Source organism: Sus scrofa, chromosome 18 (assembly GCF_054392235.1).
Source record: "Sus scrofa isolate SSC_HxYL_T2T_F1_AM1 chromosome 18, Sscrofa_HxYL_maternal_Yorkshire_Landrace_v2.0, whole genome shotgun sequence".
In the NCBI taxonomy this organism is placed as follows: Eukaryota; Metazoa; Chordata; class Mammalia; order Artiodactyla; family Suidae; genus Sus; species Sus scrofa.
Window position 1 is genome coordinate 57,456,715 of NC_139400.1, and position 14,666 is coordinate 57,471,380.

A 14,666-nucleotide genomic window follows, 5' to 3' on the forward strand; every position below is an offset into this window, starting at 1 on the left:
GTTCCATCACAAGTGATTGATTGGATATAGTTCCCTGTGCTAAACAGCAGGATCACGACTGAATAGTCTTAAACCTTCCCCCCCTTTTTTTGCTTTATAGGGCCGTACCTGTGGCATATGGAGGTTCCCAGGCTAGGGATCAGAGCTGTAGCTGCCGGCCTGCACCACAGCCACAGCAGCGTGGGATCCTAAGCCTCATCTGCGACCTACACCACAGCTCACGGCGGTGCCAGATCCTTAACCCACTGAGCGAGGCCAGGGATCGAACCTACATCTTCATGGATACTAGTCAGGCTCATTAACTGCTGAGCCATGAGGGGAACTCCAGAACCATTCCTTCTTCTTTTTTTTTTTTTTTTTTTTTGTCTTTTATTACTGATTATAAAAGAAGTATGAGCTTCTTTATTGAAAATTTAGCAAGGGCTCTATTTCTCTTAGAATCATGGTTTAAAATTAAAGAAAGTGCTTGGGAGTTAAGAATCCTTTGTATTTTTACTTCAAACACAGGCAATTGACCTTTTTCTAAAACTGGGTGACTCCATAGATTTTGATAACCAAAAACCCTGGCTCATCACAGAGTTCTTTTTTTTTTTTTTTTTTTTTTTCTTTTCTTTTTAGGGCCGTACCCATAGCATATGGAAGTTCTCAGGCCAGGGGTCGAATCAGAGCTACAGCTGCTGGTTTACACCACAGCCACAGCAACATAGGATCTGAGCCTCATCTGTGACCTACACCACAGCTCATGGCAACACCAGATTCTTAACCCACTGAGCAAGGGCAGGGATTGAACCCAAAACCTTATTGTTCCTAGTCGGATTCATTTCTGCTGTGCCGCAACAGGAACTCCTCATCACAGGATTCTTGAGGAAATGACAGAACATGCAGTTTGCAGTTTTCTGACTGTCGGTATTACACATCGCAAACCCTAGTACACTATAAAACTGCACTTTGGTCTGTAGGCAACTTGAAGTGTAGAATGCCCGTGAAAGTTCCAACCCAGATATTGTCACAAAATGCTGTTTTATAGAATGTCAGCGGGTGCTCTTGTTATTGCATGTGGCTACCTGGACCGATGGCTGTCCTGAGCTTGCTCCAGCCTGACATCTGCTCACCCTTCCTTTAGCTGCATCAGGTGCCCTAGGTACCTACGCCATCTCCATGAACCTCTAGACTAGACCTTGAATATTCCAGTTTCTACTGAGAACTGCACACTCTTTGGCTCTGCTGCTTCCTAACTTCTTGTCTTCATCTCTGCTGATTTCAGACTGTTACCCCTCGCAGGCCACTCCCTCCTTGCTGCTGCCCTTGACTTCCAAACCCTCTGTGATGAAATTTCTCACAGCTCTACCCTAACCCCAGGCACAGTGATCCAAGCCTGCTCTTAGTCTCCACCTCACTGCCTGGGTCAGGAACACGTCACATGAACAGTAGAGTGATTTGTGCTCAGAATGTTCCTTGTTTTGGAAATTAATACCCTATAGTCCTTTGGCATCTTTTTAAGATTGCAATATATGCATCTTCACATGCATACAAACTGCTTTCTGGGATGTCCCTGCTGTAAGCTTGCCCACTTGCCCACAAATGTGCCAGATCCATTTTAATCACCACTTCCATGGAGTGAAACTGGACTAGGGGCGTTCCCGTTGTGACTCAGCTGCTTAAGAACCCAACACAGTGTCTGTGAGGATGTGGATTCGATCCCTGGCCTCACTCAGTGGGTTAAGGATCTGGTGTTGCCTGCAAACTGGTATAGGTCGCAGATGTGGCTCAGATCTGGTGTTGCTGTGCCTGTGGCATTGGCTGGCAGCTGCAGCTCCAGCTGGACCCCAGCCTGGAAACTTCCATGTGCCACACTTTTAGGTGTGGCCCTAAAAGGAAATAAAGAAAAAAGAACATAATAATAATAAACTGGACAGTGATCCTTTTTTCATTCATCAGGGTGAAATCCACATAATACAAAACTAACCAATTTTTTTTTGGCTGCACCCGTGCCATGTGGAAGTTCTTGGGCCAGGGATCAAACCCATGCCACAGCAGCAAGCCGAGCTGCTGCAGTGACAACATGGGATCCTTAACCCACTGTGCCACAAGGGAACTCCTAAAATTAACTCTTTGGAACTGAACAATTCAGAGGCATTTCATGCATTCACAATGTTGTGCAACTACCACTTCTAATTCCTGAGCATTTTCATCATCCCCAAAAGGACCCCCATACCCATCAAGCAGTCACTTCTCATTTCCCCCTCCCCTATCCCCTAGCAACCACCAGTCTTTCTCTCTATGGCTGTACAAGTTCTGAATATGTCGTATAAACTGAGTAGTACCATGTGTGCCCATTTTTGTCTGGCTTCTTTTACTCAGAATGTTTTTGAGGCTTATTCATGTTGTAGATGTGTCAGTGTGTTCCATTCCTTTTATGTGGCTGAATAATATTCCATCGTGCAGTTAGACCACAGTTGGTTTATCCACTCAACAATAAATGGGTATTGACTGTTGTGAACAGTGCTGCATGAACGTGTGTACCTGTACTTGTTGGAATACCTGTTTTTGATACTAGTAAATTGCGAAGGAGGAATTGCCAAACTGTTTTCTGGAGAAGCTACACCATTTTGCTTTCCCACCAGCAGCGTATGATGCTCCCAGTTTCCCCACAGCCTCACCAACACTTGCTGGTCTCCATTTTTTTAGGATTGTAGCCATTCTGGTGGATGTGAAATGCTGTCTCGTTGTGGTTTTAATTTGTGTTTCCCTACCGACTGATAATGTTGAACAACTTTTTATGTGCTTGTTAGCCATTTTCACATCTTCTTTGGAGAAAAGTCTTCTAGTCCTTTCCCCATTCTTTGATTGGGTGTTTGTCTTTTTCTTGTTGACTTATAAGAGTTCTTTATATATTCTAGATACTAGACCCTTCTCAGACACATAATGTGCAAATATTTTCTTTTATTCAGTAGGCTGTCCTTTCACTTTTTATATAATGTCCTTTGGTGCATGAAAGGTTTAAATTTCTTTTTTTTTTTTTTTTTGTCTTTTTTTTTGTTGTTGTTGTTGCTATTTCTTGGGCCGCTCCCGCGGCATATGGAGGTTCCCAGGCTAGGGGTTGAATCGGAGCTGTAGCCACCGGCCTACGCCAGAGCCACAGCAACGCAGGATCCGAGCCGCGTCTGCAACCTACACCACAGCTCACGGCAACGCCAGATCGTTAACCCACTGAGCAAGGGCAGGGACCGAACCCGCAACCTCATGGTTCCTAGTCGGATTCGTTAACCACTGCGCCACGACGGGAACTCCAAAAGGTTTAAATTTCAATGGTGTCATATCTAAGAATCCATTACTAAATTCTAAGTCATGATGACCCAGAATTCATAGATATCATTTATTTCTATATCTTTACAAGTGTTTCATGCTTTTCACTTTTTTTTTGCCTTTTTTTTTTTTTTTAAGGGCCACACCCACGGCATATGTAGGTTCCCAGGCTAGGGGTGGAATCGGAGCTACATCTGCTGGCCTACACCACAGCTCACGGCAATGCTGGATCCTTAACCCACTGAGCGAGGCAAGGGATTGAACCCACAACCTCATGTTTCCTAGTTGGATTCATTAACCACTGAGCCATGACGGGAACTCCTCATGCTTTTCACCCTTATATTTAGCTCATTGGTCCATTGTGAGTTACGTTTAGTGTATAGTATGAGGTAGGGATCCAACTTCGTTACTGAGCAAATGGATCCAATTGTCTCAGCATCATTTGTTGAAAAGACTATTTCTCCCCTTTGAGTGGTTTTGTCACTCTTGTCAAAAAATTCAGCCAGCCATACATGTGTGGGATTATTTCTGGATTGGCAATTCTATCCCATTGGTCTACATGTCTGTCTATGTGCCTGGACTACACTCTTGGAATTTGATAGGGGTTTCTGAGAATCTATAGTTTCAGATAATATTGTCATCTCTTTTCTTTCTTTTTCAGCTGCACCCATGGCATGTGAAGTTCCCGGGCCAGGGATTGAAACTGAGCCGCGGCTGCACCTTATACAGCAGCTGTGGCAATGCTGGATCCTATACCTCACTGCGCCAGGCCAAACCCGTGCCTCTGCAGCAACTCAAGCTGCTGCCTTCAGATTCTTAACCCACTGCACCACAGAGGGAACTACCAGTATTGCTATCTTAAAAATAATAAGTGTCCCAATCTATGAACATGTCTTATCTCTTCATTTATTTAGATCTTTTTAAAATGTCTTTCATCATTGTTTATAATTTTCAGTTTGGGTTGTAAATTGAGTCTCTTGTAGGCCCCATATAGTTGGATCATTTTTTAAAAATCCATTCTGCCAATCTCAGATTTTGATAGGAGTTTAAACCATTTACATGTAAAATAATTACTAATAAGAAAAGATTTCTGCCATTTTCCTATTTTTTCTCCATGTTTTATTCTTGGTTTGTGCCTTGCTTCATTCATTATTACCCTTTGTGTTTACTTGGTTGTTTTGTTTTGTTTTTTGTTTTTTGTTATGTAGTACACTGTTTTGATGCTCTTCTCATTTCATTTTGTGTATATTTTTTAGAAACTTTCTTGGTGGCTACCATGAAGATTAAAATGAACATTCTGAATTCATAAAATATAGCTTGAATTGATACCAACATAACTTCAACAGTATATAAGTACTCTGGTCCTATAAAGCTCTGTCCCTTCCTCCTTTCTGCTGTTGTCAAAAGTTAGACTTTTATGGGGTGTTCATGCCATGGCTCAGTGGAAATGAATCTGACTAGTATCCAAGAGGATGCAGGTTCAATCCCTGACCTCACTCAGTGGGCTAAGGATCCGATGTTGCCATGATATGTGGTGTAGGTCACAGAGGCCACTTAGATCTGGCATTTCTGTGGCTGTGGTGTAGGCCAGAGGCTACAGCTCCAATTCAACCACCAGCCTGGGAACCTCCATACACCAAGGGGTGTGGTCACAAAAAAAGTACACTTTTATGTATCTGTATCCATTAACATATATTTATAATTATTTTTATGCATTTATCTTTTAAATCACATAGAATATAAAAAGAAGAGTTACAAAGCAAAAATACAGTAATATTTGCTTTTATATTTGCTTATTGTAACTAAGAGTTACCTTTGCTGGAGATACTGATCTTCTTCAGATGACATTGGCTCCCTAGGGTCTTTTCACCCCAGCCTAAAAGATTCCCTTTAGCATTTACTATGGGTCAGGTGTCCTGGCAATAACTTCTTCAGGTTTTTTTTTTCTGGGAGGGTCTTAATTTCTCTCTTCATTTTGAAGGATAGTTTTGCTGGGTATAGAATTCTTGGTTAGAGTTTTTTTTCTTTCAGCATGTTAAAAATGTCATCCCATCCCTTCTGGTTTCCATGGTTTCTGATGAGAAATATGATAACATGACAAGTAGTATTTCTCTTTCTGCTTTTAAGACTCTTTGGCTTTTTAAATGATTTTTATTTTTTCCATTATAGTTGATTTAGAGTGTTCTGTCAATTTCTACTGTACAGCAAAGTGACCCAGTCACACACACACACATATTCTTTTCCTCACATTATCCTCCATCATGTTCCATCACGAGTGACTAGATATAACTTCCTGTGCTAAAGAGCAGGATCTCATTTTTTTGTCCTCTCCAAATGCAATAGTTTGTATCTATTAATCCCAGACTCCCAGTCCATTCCACTCCCTCCCCCTCCCCATTGGCAACCAAAAGTCTGTTCTTCCAGTCCATGAGTTTCTTTTCTGTGGAAAGATTCTTTCTTTGGCTTTTGCCTGGCTGATTTTAATGTGTCTTGGTTTAAGTCTCTTGAATTTTCCATGGAGTTTGTTGAGCTTTTTGGATGTGTAGATTTAGGCTTTCCATTAAATCACAAAGTTTTTAGCCATGATTTCCTCAAGTATTCTTTATGCTTCTTTTTAGGGCCACACTTGCAGCATATGAAAGTTCCCATGCTAGGGGTAGAATCAGAGCCACAGCTGCTGGTCTATGCCCAACCTATGCCACAGCTTGCAGCCACACCAGGTTCTTAACCCCTGAGTGGAGCCAGGGATTGAACCTGCATCTTCGGGGTACTACTCAGATTCTCTCTCTCTCTCTCTCTCTCTCTCTCTTTTTTTTTTCTTTTTTTAAGGGCTGCACCCATGGCATATGAAAGTTTCCAGGTTAGGGCTCGGATCAGAGCTACAGCTACCAGCCTGCACAACAGCCATGGCAACTTGGGATCTGAGCTATGTCTGACAACTACACCACAGCTCATGGCAATTCTGGATCCTTAACCCACCAAGTGAGGCCAGGGATCAAACCCTCATCCTCATGGATACTAGTTGGATTCATTTTCATTGCACCACAATGGGAATGTCCACTAGTCAGGTTCTTAACCCACTGAGCCACAATGGGAATGCCTCAAGTATTCTTTCTGTCTTTTGCTTTGTCTTCTTCTGGAACCAGTATACATTGAACATTTGATGGTATTCTGCAGGTCTCTGACAGGTAGGTTGCCCTCTCTTTTCCATTCTAGGACCTATTCCCACAAAAGACTTCCTCCTCTGCCTTCTCTCACCCATGATTTTGGGTCTGCTGTCACTTTCTCCATTCACAGTCCCTTGTCCAGGTGGTCATGGCCAGTTTATGTTCTTAAATCTTTCAGTAGACATTGCAGCATCCTGGAAAATTGTTCTAGTTCAAGGGAGTGGGTAGAAACAAAGGTAACCCACTGCACCAGCTGCTCAGGGGAACACTGAGCAGGTCAAAGCTCAGAGTCACAGTAGTTTAAGAACAAGGCCTTAGACCCCTGTCACAAGCAAGCTGCATCAGAAATGATGGCTGCCATCCAACAACCACTGCCACCATCCTGGGGAATGGGAGATGGTAGATGAGCAAAAAATGCTACACTACTCTCTTGTGAAAAATAATCTGCCCTTTTCTTCAGTCCTCTGCTTACTATAAGTTTGGGATTCCTCTTCAGAATTCCGGTAAAGTTGATCCTGTTAGTCTTTGCCAACTTATGATTGTTTCAATGGAGGACCAATTTTTTGAACACCTCATGCTGTTATTGAAAAATACTGTCACATGGAGTTCAGCGGAAATGAATCTGATTAGCATCCGTAAGGATGCAGGTTTGATCCCTGGCCTTGCTCAGTGGGTTAAGAATCCAGTGTTGGCATGAGCTGCGGTGTAGGTCTCAGACATGGCTGGAAACTGGCATTGCTATGGCTGTGGTATAGCCCAGCAGTTACATCTCTGATTCAACCCCTAGACTGGGAACCTCCATACGCTGTGAGTGTGGCCCTAAAAAGACAAAGATAAAAAGAAAAGAAGAAAAGAAAAATACTGTCACCCAGGAATCTGCTATAGCTTCCATGTTTAGAGAGATTTTTATTAATAGTTGTTGTCAAGAAAAAGTCAATCAACGATCAAGTTAAAAGAGAAAAGAGGAATTTTTCTCAAAGCAAATGGAGGATTATATCCCAAGAGACAGATTCTCAGATGCTCTGAGAACTGTTTCACCTGTTATGAATCAAAAGCACAGTCAAATACATTTTTGAGACAAAGTCTTATATGTCAAAGTGACACACCAATGTTTCTAGAAAGTTCAGCCCACCTTTGAGGAGTTCTGGTAAGTGTGTAATGCAGATGCATACTGGACATTAGAGGGGGAGGGAGGAGGCCCAAATGGACAGAGAATTTTAATATTTTCTCATCCTGCCTTAAAATATAAATTTTGTTTCATCAGTGTAAAATATCTTATAAATGTTTCCAGGTAAGTTCTTTAACCAAAGTTGATCTCTTCTTTAACAGGATTTAGAAATCACGTGAGGCTTAAAGAAAAAGAGTTTCCTCAGAAATCCAGACAATTTTTTGCAGTAATTGCAGAATATGGTTCAAGGCTTTATAATTATCAGGTGATGTTTTGTTTAAACATTTTGTATGTCACTCATTTAACACTTGAATATGCTATAAGATGAATCCAACGTACAATATTTTATTTTGGTTTTGTTGGGGCCAGAGTTCTATGAATTAAGTTTATGACTGAGAGACCCTAAAATTTCTACATAGCTTCCTACCCCTGCAGGCTCCTGCCATAGACAGAATGCTTATGGATTCATCCTCCTTTTCTCCTTCCCTGTGTCTCCCTTTTGCATCCAAGAATGTCTTTCCTATGCTTGTCCCACCATTGTATTTTGAAAGCATATAACGTGATCGATTTCATAGCTTCAGAGCTGGAGGAAAGTTTGCTTCAGGATGAATTAAACCTAGGGTCGCATCCATATCTGACTTGGACACTGTCCAGATGAGCCTTTGGACTTAGACTTTTCAGTACGATTTGGGGAGCTGTTGGTATAAAATGGATGTAGTTTGCATGCAAAAGAACATTAACTTGGGGAGGGTGGGGTCAGAATGTCATAGACGGAATGTTGGTGTCCCCCTCAAATTCATGTGTTGAAACCTGATCCCCAGGCCTTAGGAGGTGAGGCCTTTGGGAGGTGATTAGGCCATGGAGAGCCCTCATGACTATGATTAGGGCCTTTAAAAGAGACACCCCAGAGAGCTCCCTTGCCCCCTCTCTGCCCTGTGAGGACACAGGGAGAAGATGCTGTCTGTGAACCAGGAAGCGATTCTCACCAAACACCAAATATGCCGGTAGTTTCTTGAGTGAGAAATAAACTTATTTATAAGCCAACCGGTTTCTGGAGTTCTACAGCAACCTGAACAAGCCAGTGCCCCATGGGGAGCTTCAGCACATGAAAAAGTGGCAAATAGAACTTTAGTTAGCCACTGCGTGATGCTCTGGCCAGAACAGCCTCCTTTTTGTCTTGAAGCCAGTTAGGCCTACGTGGACTTTGCATGAGCTCAGACCTGATGTCTTCTCTCTGGTGTCCGCCCCCCACACCTCCCACCAGTCCAGATGGAGACATATCCATCCCAGGTTTGGGCCTCTGAAGACGAGAGAGGAGAACTTTGGTCAAGTCAACCACTGCTCCATGGGAAGAAGGAACAGACCAATGAAGTCTATCCCATCAAGTGACCTTGGACCTGAGTTTCTGCTCTTTGCACCCAGGGCCTCTGAAATCCTGCTTCCCAGCTCATCCAACAACCACAGAACTTCAGTGTCCTTGTCATGAGGAGCCCCTAAAGGGGGTAATGGAGCTGGTATAGCAGCATTCCAGCCTAGTGAGGACCATTCCCCAGGGAGTTCACACGTGAACTGCCCACAGTCTCAAGGACGCTGCTCACTCTGCCCATACTGAGAATGTATGAGCACCAATCCCAGATGAAAGGACTCCCCTTGTGGGGTTGTAAAGACCCGAAGTAATTCCTACACCACGAGGTCCCCACGTCAAAGCCCAGGCCCCAGACCCGTAGGAGCTGGGGCCAGAGAGTTAGAGCATCACGGGAGAAACATAAGAATTCAGAGTGGACAATCGTGGCTTCCAGTTATTGCCTACTTGTGATCAACCCTATTTTGACGCCTAATTTTATGGGCCAAACTCACTACGTTGTGGTGCCCAGATGTTTGGCCAACCATTAGTCTAGATATTGCCGTGAGGTTATTTTAAAAATAATTTTAACTTTTAAATCAGTAGTCCTTGAGTAAAGCAGATTATCCTCCATAAGGTGAGTGGCCTCATCCAATTAGATGGAGGTCTTAAGGGAAAAAGACCGAGGTCCCCTGGAGAGGAAGGCATTCTGCCTCCAGACACCTTCAGGCTTGAACTGCACCATCGGCTCTCCTCCACGTCTTGAGCCTGCTGGCCTCTGCTCCACCCATGCTCGGTTCACAGCCTCCACCATCATATCAGCCAACTCCTTATCGTCAATCTCTCTCTGTATGTGTGCACATCTTATGGGTTCGGTTTTTCTGGAGAACTCTGGCTCATACACACCCCCTGCCTACAGTCTTCTGCCCCAGATCTTTGCAGGCTGGCTCCTCTCTAACGTTCCAGCCCAGTTCACGTGTCGCCTCGGAGAGATTCTGTGACCGCCATGCTCCCTAGGACAGCACCCACCCATCTCAGTGTCGTCTCTTCACTACTGCGGACGTTTCACTGACTTGTTGGAACAAGCAGGGAGCTTGTCTCAAGCTTAACATTGTCCCAGAGACACAGAAGCTCCAAAGATATTGGCATGAATGACAGTGAATGGGTGAGAGTGTTGTCCTGCCCGTTTGAAAAGGCATCCTTCCTGTCCACCTCTCAGCTGTAGATGGATCAACACACGCGACAGTCCCTCCCCCTTAAAAAAAGTGAGGTCATTGTTTTCTCTGTACCACACTGGGCTCCGTCCCAACACCACTGCCACACAAAGCAGGAATGACAGGTCCCTCTTGCGCTGCACAATTTTTGGCAGAGTCGAGCGAGAGAAAGACAGAGTCTTTGAAACCAAAGAGCAGAGTTGTCTGCTGAGAATGCTGGATAACGCACTGATGGTCAGTGCAGCCGGTTGAAGGTGACCCCCAAGAAGCTACCTCATGGCCTGACCCCCATCACCCACGTCTGGGGCCTTTATTGGGAAAGCGTCTCTGCAAGTATAATTCGAGATCCTGAGATGAAATTGAACCGGATTTCCCAGATGGGCCCTAAACCTGCTGATACGTGTCCTCATAAGAGACATAGAGAGGAGGAAACGCCCAGGGGAGACAGACCAATGGAGATGAGGCTGAAAGGGGAGCGATGCAGCCACAAGTGAGGAAGGCCTGGAGCCACCAAAGACGGAAGAAGCAAGAAAGCATCTCTTGGGGCCACGGAGAAAAGTGCGGCCCTGCTGACACTGACATCTGGGACATCTGGCCTCCGGGCCTCTGAGAGAACTCATTTCTGTCATTCTAAGCTGCCAGGTTGGCAGCCATTTGTGGGAGAGCCTGGAGCTCACGTGGTCCATGGACCTTCTGGCACAGAGGGGCTGTGGGAGGAAGCCAGGGTCAGGGGTGCTGCAGCCTGGGTGGCAGACCCACTGTTGGCAGCCACCCTCATAGTCCGCTCAGACACCCTGTCAGCATTCGGCTAATGCCTGCAATTCTCCTGACGTCATTGCTAATGGAATCCAGGGATCAGGATCCTTATGTAGAAAGGGGATGCCCCTCACTGTTTACAGGGACAAGCCTAGGGTCCCCTGGCTCTGTTGTCCAATTGTGCCCAGCCTCCCTTCTACCCCCTTCCCACCCCCTCCCCGGCACCCATTGCCTCTGGAACCGCGGGTCCAAGGCACACACTCATCCTTCTCCTTCTGCCTCCTTGGTGGTGCCCTGAGAGGCATTCCGCACCTTCCCGATCCTGAAAGCAGGGGTCGTTACTCTCATCTCAAAGCTCCACACCACATCGCCCATCACTAAGCAGATCTGGATGCGACTGCACCTCCTCCAAACACAGCTATTTACAGGAAGAGATAGGAGGTGTCCCAGAGGCTGTGGGGTCCCAAGGGTGGTAGTGTGAGTCCCTCCCCTTTCACCAATAGGCAGAGTAACTCCCTCTGACTAGGCAGCACTCAGAATGGTGTGGTTTGTTTTGTTTTCAGGCCAGGCTTCGAATGCCCAAAGAGCAACTGGAACTTTTAAAGTGAGTGAGATTGTCACATGTGGGCAACTTTCTGATGTGGGTCCAAACACCGAAACACTTTCGTAAAATTATAACAGTAAAATCATTTCTATATCTATCGATCATTTCTTAAGGAAATGTATGCTGGAAGGTGCTCCCAATATTATTTATGATTTAAAAAAATGAAAAACAACCCAGGTGAGAGGGTTAAATACATTAGAGTATATCCATGGATGGGAGAATTATGAAGCCATTAAAATAATTCTAAAATATATTAAATGATCTGAGAAGTGCAGTGGGATGCAAAAGGATTTTGTTACAATATTTTTGCATGGAAAAAAAAAAACTTACAGGAGTTCCCATTGTGGCTCAGTGGGTTAAGAACCCAACTAGTATCCATGAGGTTGCAGGTTTGATCCCTGGCCTTGCTCAGTGGGTTAAGGCTCTGGTGTTGTCCACAGCAGTGGTGTAGGTCTCAGGTGCAGCTTGGGTTCAGCATCGCCTGCACCTGCAGCTCCAATTAGATCCCTGGCCTGGGAACTTCCATATGCCGTAGGTAGGACCCTAAAAAAAAGAAAAGATTTTAAAAAACCAACAACACTGTTACAAAAGCACCAAAATTTAACAGTTTTTATTTCTTCAAAATTTTGTATTTTCCAAATTGCGAACATATGTTGTTTTACAAATTGGAAAAAAAATACTAGATAAATAATGCTTACATTTTTTTCAACGTAAAGAAATACCTACTGGCTCGACGCGTTCTTTTCCTCTCTACCAGTAGCTTACAAACTGTGTGAGTAGCAGAGCCCATTGTTGGAAAGTAAAAATCTTTTCTTTCTTTCTTTTTTTTTTTTTTTTTTTTTTTTTTTTTTGTCTTTTCTAGGGCCACACTTGCAGCATATGGAGCTTCCCAGGCTAGGGGTCGAATCAGAGCTGTAGCCACCAGCCTACGCCACAGCCACAGCAACGCGGGATCCGTGCTGCGTCTACGACCCACACCACTGCTCACAGCAATGCCAGATCCTTAACCCACTGAGCGAGGCCAGGGATCAAACCCGCAACCTCACGGTTCTTAGTCAGATATGTTAACCACCGCGCCATGGCAGAAACTCCTGAAAGTAAAATCTTTACACCCACATGCTGGTGAAAGGCAGCTGCCCCTCCACCCCAGATCCTACAGCCACCCCCAGCCTGAGGCTGATCCACAGAACCTCAGGGCTCAGTTTGCAATCCCGTGCTCCTACCACACTCAGTGCAAAGTGTTCCCAGTGCTAAGGAAGTGAGAGCTGGAATTTAGGATTCCCAGCACTGTGAAGTCACCCAGCTCAGAGCAGAGTGGCAGGGCTCCTGGAGGGGGAGGGATGGCCAGGGTGGCTGAGCCCTCCCTGCCTGCAGAGAGCCCAAGCCCTCCGAAAAGCTTCCTGGAATGTCCTCGCTTTTCATGGAGCAGGGAAGTGCAGCGATTTAGAACACTGGGCACTCCCCAAGCCCCTCACTCAGAGTCAATCTCTTCTGCAATGTAAAGCACCTCCTGGCTTGGCTGCTCCTGGAGATCAAGTCCAGGGGATGGCAGGGCGCCCACAGCTTCCTCCTTTCTCATCGAAGCTCTCCATTCACAGGAAGGAAAGCCAGATTCTGGAAAACAACTTCCGGGAAATTCTATTTTTAATGGAACAAATAGATGTTCTAAAGGCATTGCTTAGAGATACGCAGGCTGGTCTGCACAATTACAGCTGGAACACCGATGGAGACCCCACTGGAGTCCAGGACCACCCCGAGGTCATCGACGAGGTGAGGTGGGATGAGAGGGAGGCAGGGACATGGTTTCTAGTTCCTTCTGATGTCACGTTCCATGACTTTTTTCAGGGGAAATGGAGTGATAACTAATATGTCTGTGTCACTTGAAAATTCTTCCCCAAGGGGTTCCATCATGGCTACTAATGAACCCGACTGGGACCCATGAGGAACTGGGTTCCATCCCTGGCCTCGCTCAGTGGGTTAAGGATCTGGCATTGCCATGAGCCATGGTGTAGGTCACAGACGTGGTTTGGATCTGGTGTCGCTGTGGCTGTGGCTGTGGCGTAGGCCAGCAGCTGCAGCTCCCGATTTGACTCCTAGCCTGGGAACTTCCATATGCTGTGTGCAACCCTAAAAAGACAAAGAAAGCAGTTGACAGAGATGGTTAACTGAAAACTCCTTTTAACATTTGTACAGGAAATGTCACACTTGGTAAATTACATCCTTAAAAAGTTGAGAGAAGACCAAGTCCAGATGGCTGATTATGCCCTTAAGTCAGCAGGTGAGAAAAGACATGACAAGGCCTGTGTAAAAAGGCGGTGCTTCAAAAGTATCTCTGTTCTCTGTATTTCTTTCTTTCTTTCTTTTTTTTTTTTTTTTTTTGTCTTTTTGTCTTTTTCTAAGGTGGCATATGGAGGTTCCCAGCCTAGGGGTCTAATCAGAGCTGTAGTTGCCGGCCTATGCCAGAGCCACAGCAATGCCAGATCCAAGCCACATCTGCGACCTACATCCCAGCTCATGGCAATGCTGTATCCTTAACCCACTGAGTGAGGCCAGGGATCGAACCTGCAACCTCATGGTTCCTAGTCAGATTTGTTAACCACTGAGCCATGACAGGAACTCCTCTGTATTTCTTTATTAGGAAAACATACTTATCTATCTGGTAACTGGAGAAGGAGGAAAAACAAACAAATCTAAATAACAAGGAAGAGAATAGAAGTGGTGGTAGTTGATAGCTATCTGGGTGGGAATCTCAGGTGCACCAACTATGCATGTTCATTGGGGCATGTGTGGAGGATCGCAGCGAAAGCCTGCCCACCACCGCGAGGCTGGGTGCATCGCAAACCCTGTAACATTTTATCATTTATATACTAAAATGACTCCTAATGCCTAATTGAAATGCATTGTTCGTGTTTAAATGATAGTGTCTAAAGACTGTATATAATGCTCTTAATATCCTCCAAAGATACATACTTAAATGCTTAGGCTATGAGTCATTAACCTTCATATTCCTGGCAAGGCCCTGCCTGTGACAGTCTATGAGCAGCACGTGCTCCGTGAGCCGTGGGGGACAGAGGAGGCGGAGAGGATGCAGGAGAAAGAGGCAGGAAAT

The 14,666-nt window shown here is 45.0% G+C and overlaps 1 protein-coding gene across 5 annotated transcripts in view; it reads left to right on the forward strand.

The window, feature by feature from the left end:
- Nucleotides 1–14,666, forward strand: part of SUN3 (Sad1 and UNC84 domain containing 3) — a 45,976-nt gene that overhangs the window by 19,233 nt on the left and 12,077 nt on the right. For all 5 annotated transcript variants that reach the window (XM_085005594.1, XM_085005595.1, XM_085005597.1 and 2 more), the window contains 4 exons: nucleotides 7,803–7,906; nucleotides 11,517–11,557; nucleotides 13,156–13,327; nucleotides 13,751–13,835. In XM_085005594.1, coding sequence (XP_084861720.1) covers nucleotides 7,803–7,906; nucleotides 11,517–11,557; nucleotides 13,156–13,327; nucleotides 13,751–13,835 — 402 coding nt within the window. The remainder of the gene's footprint in view (nucleotides 1–7,802; nucleotides 7,907–11,516; nucleotides 11,558–13,155; nucleotides 13,328–13,750; nucleotides 13,836–14,666) is intronic.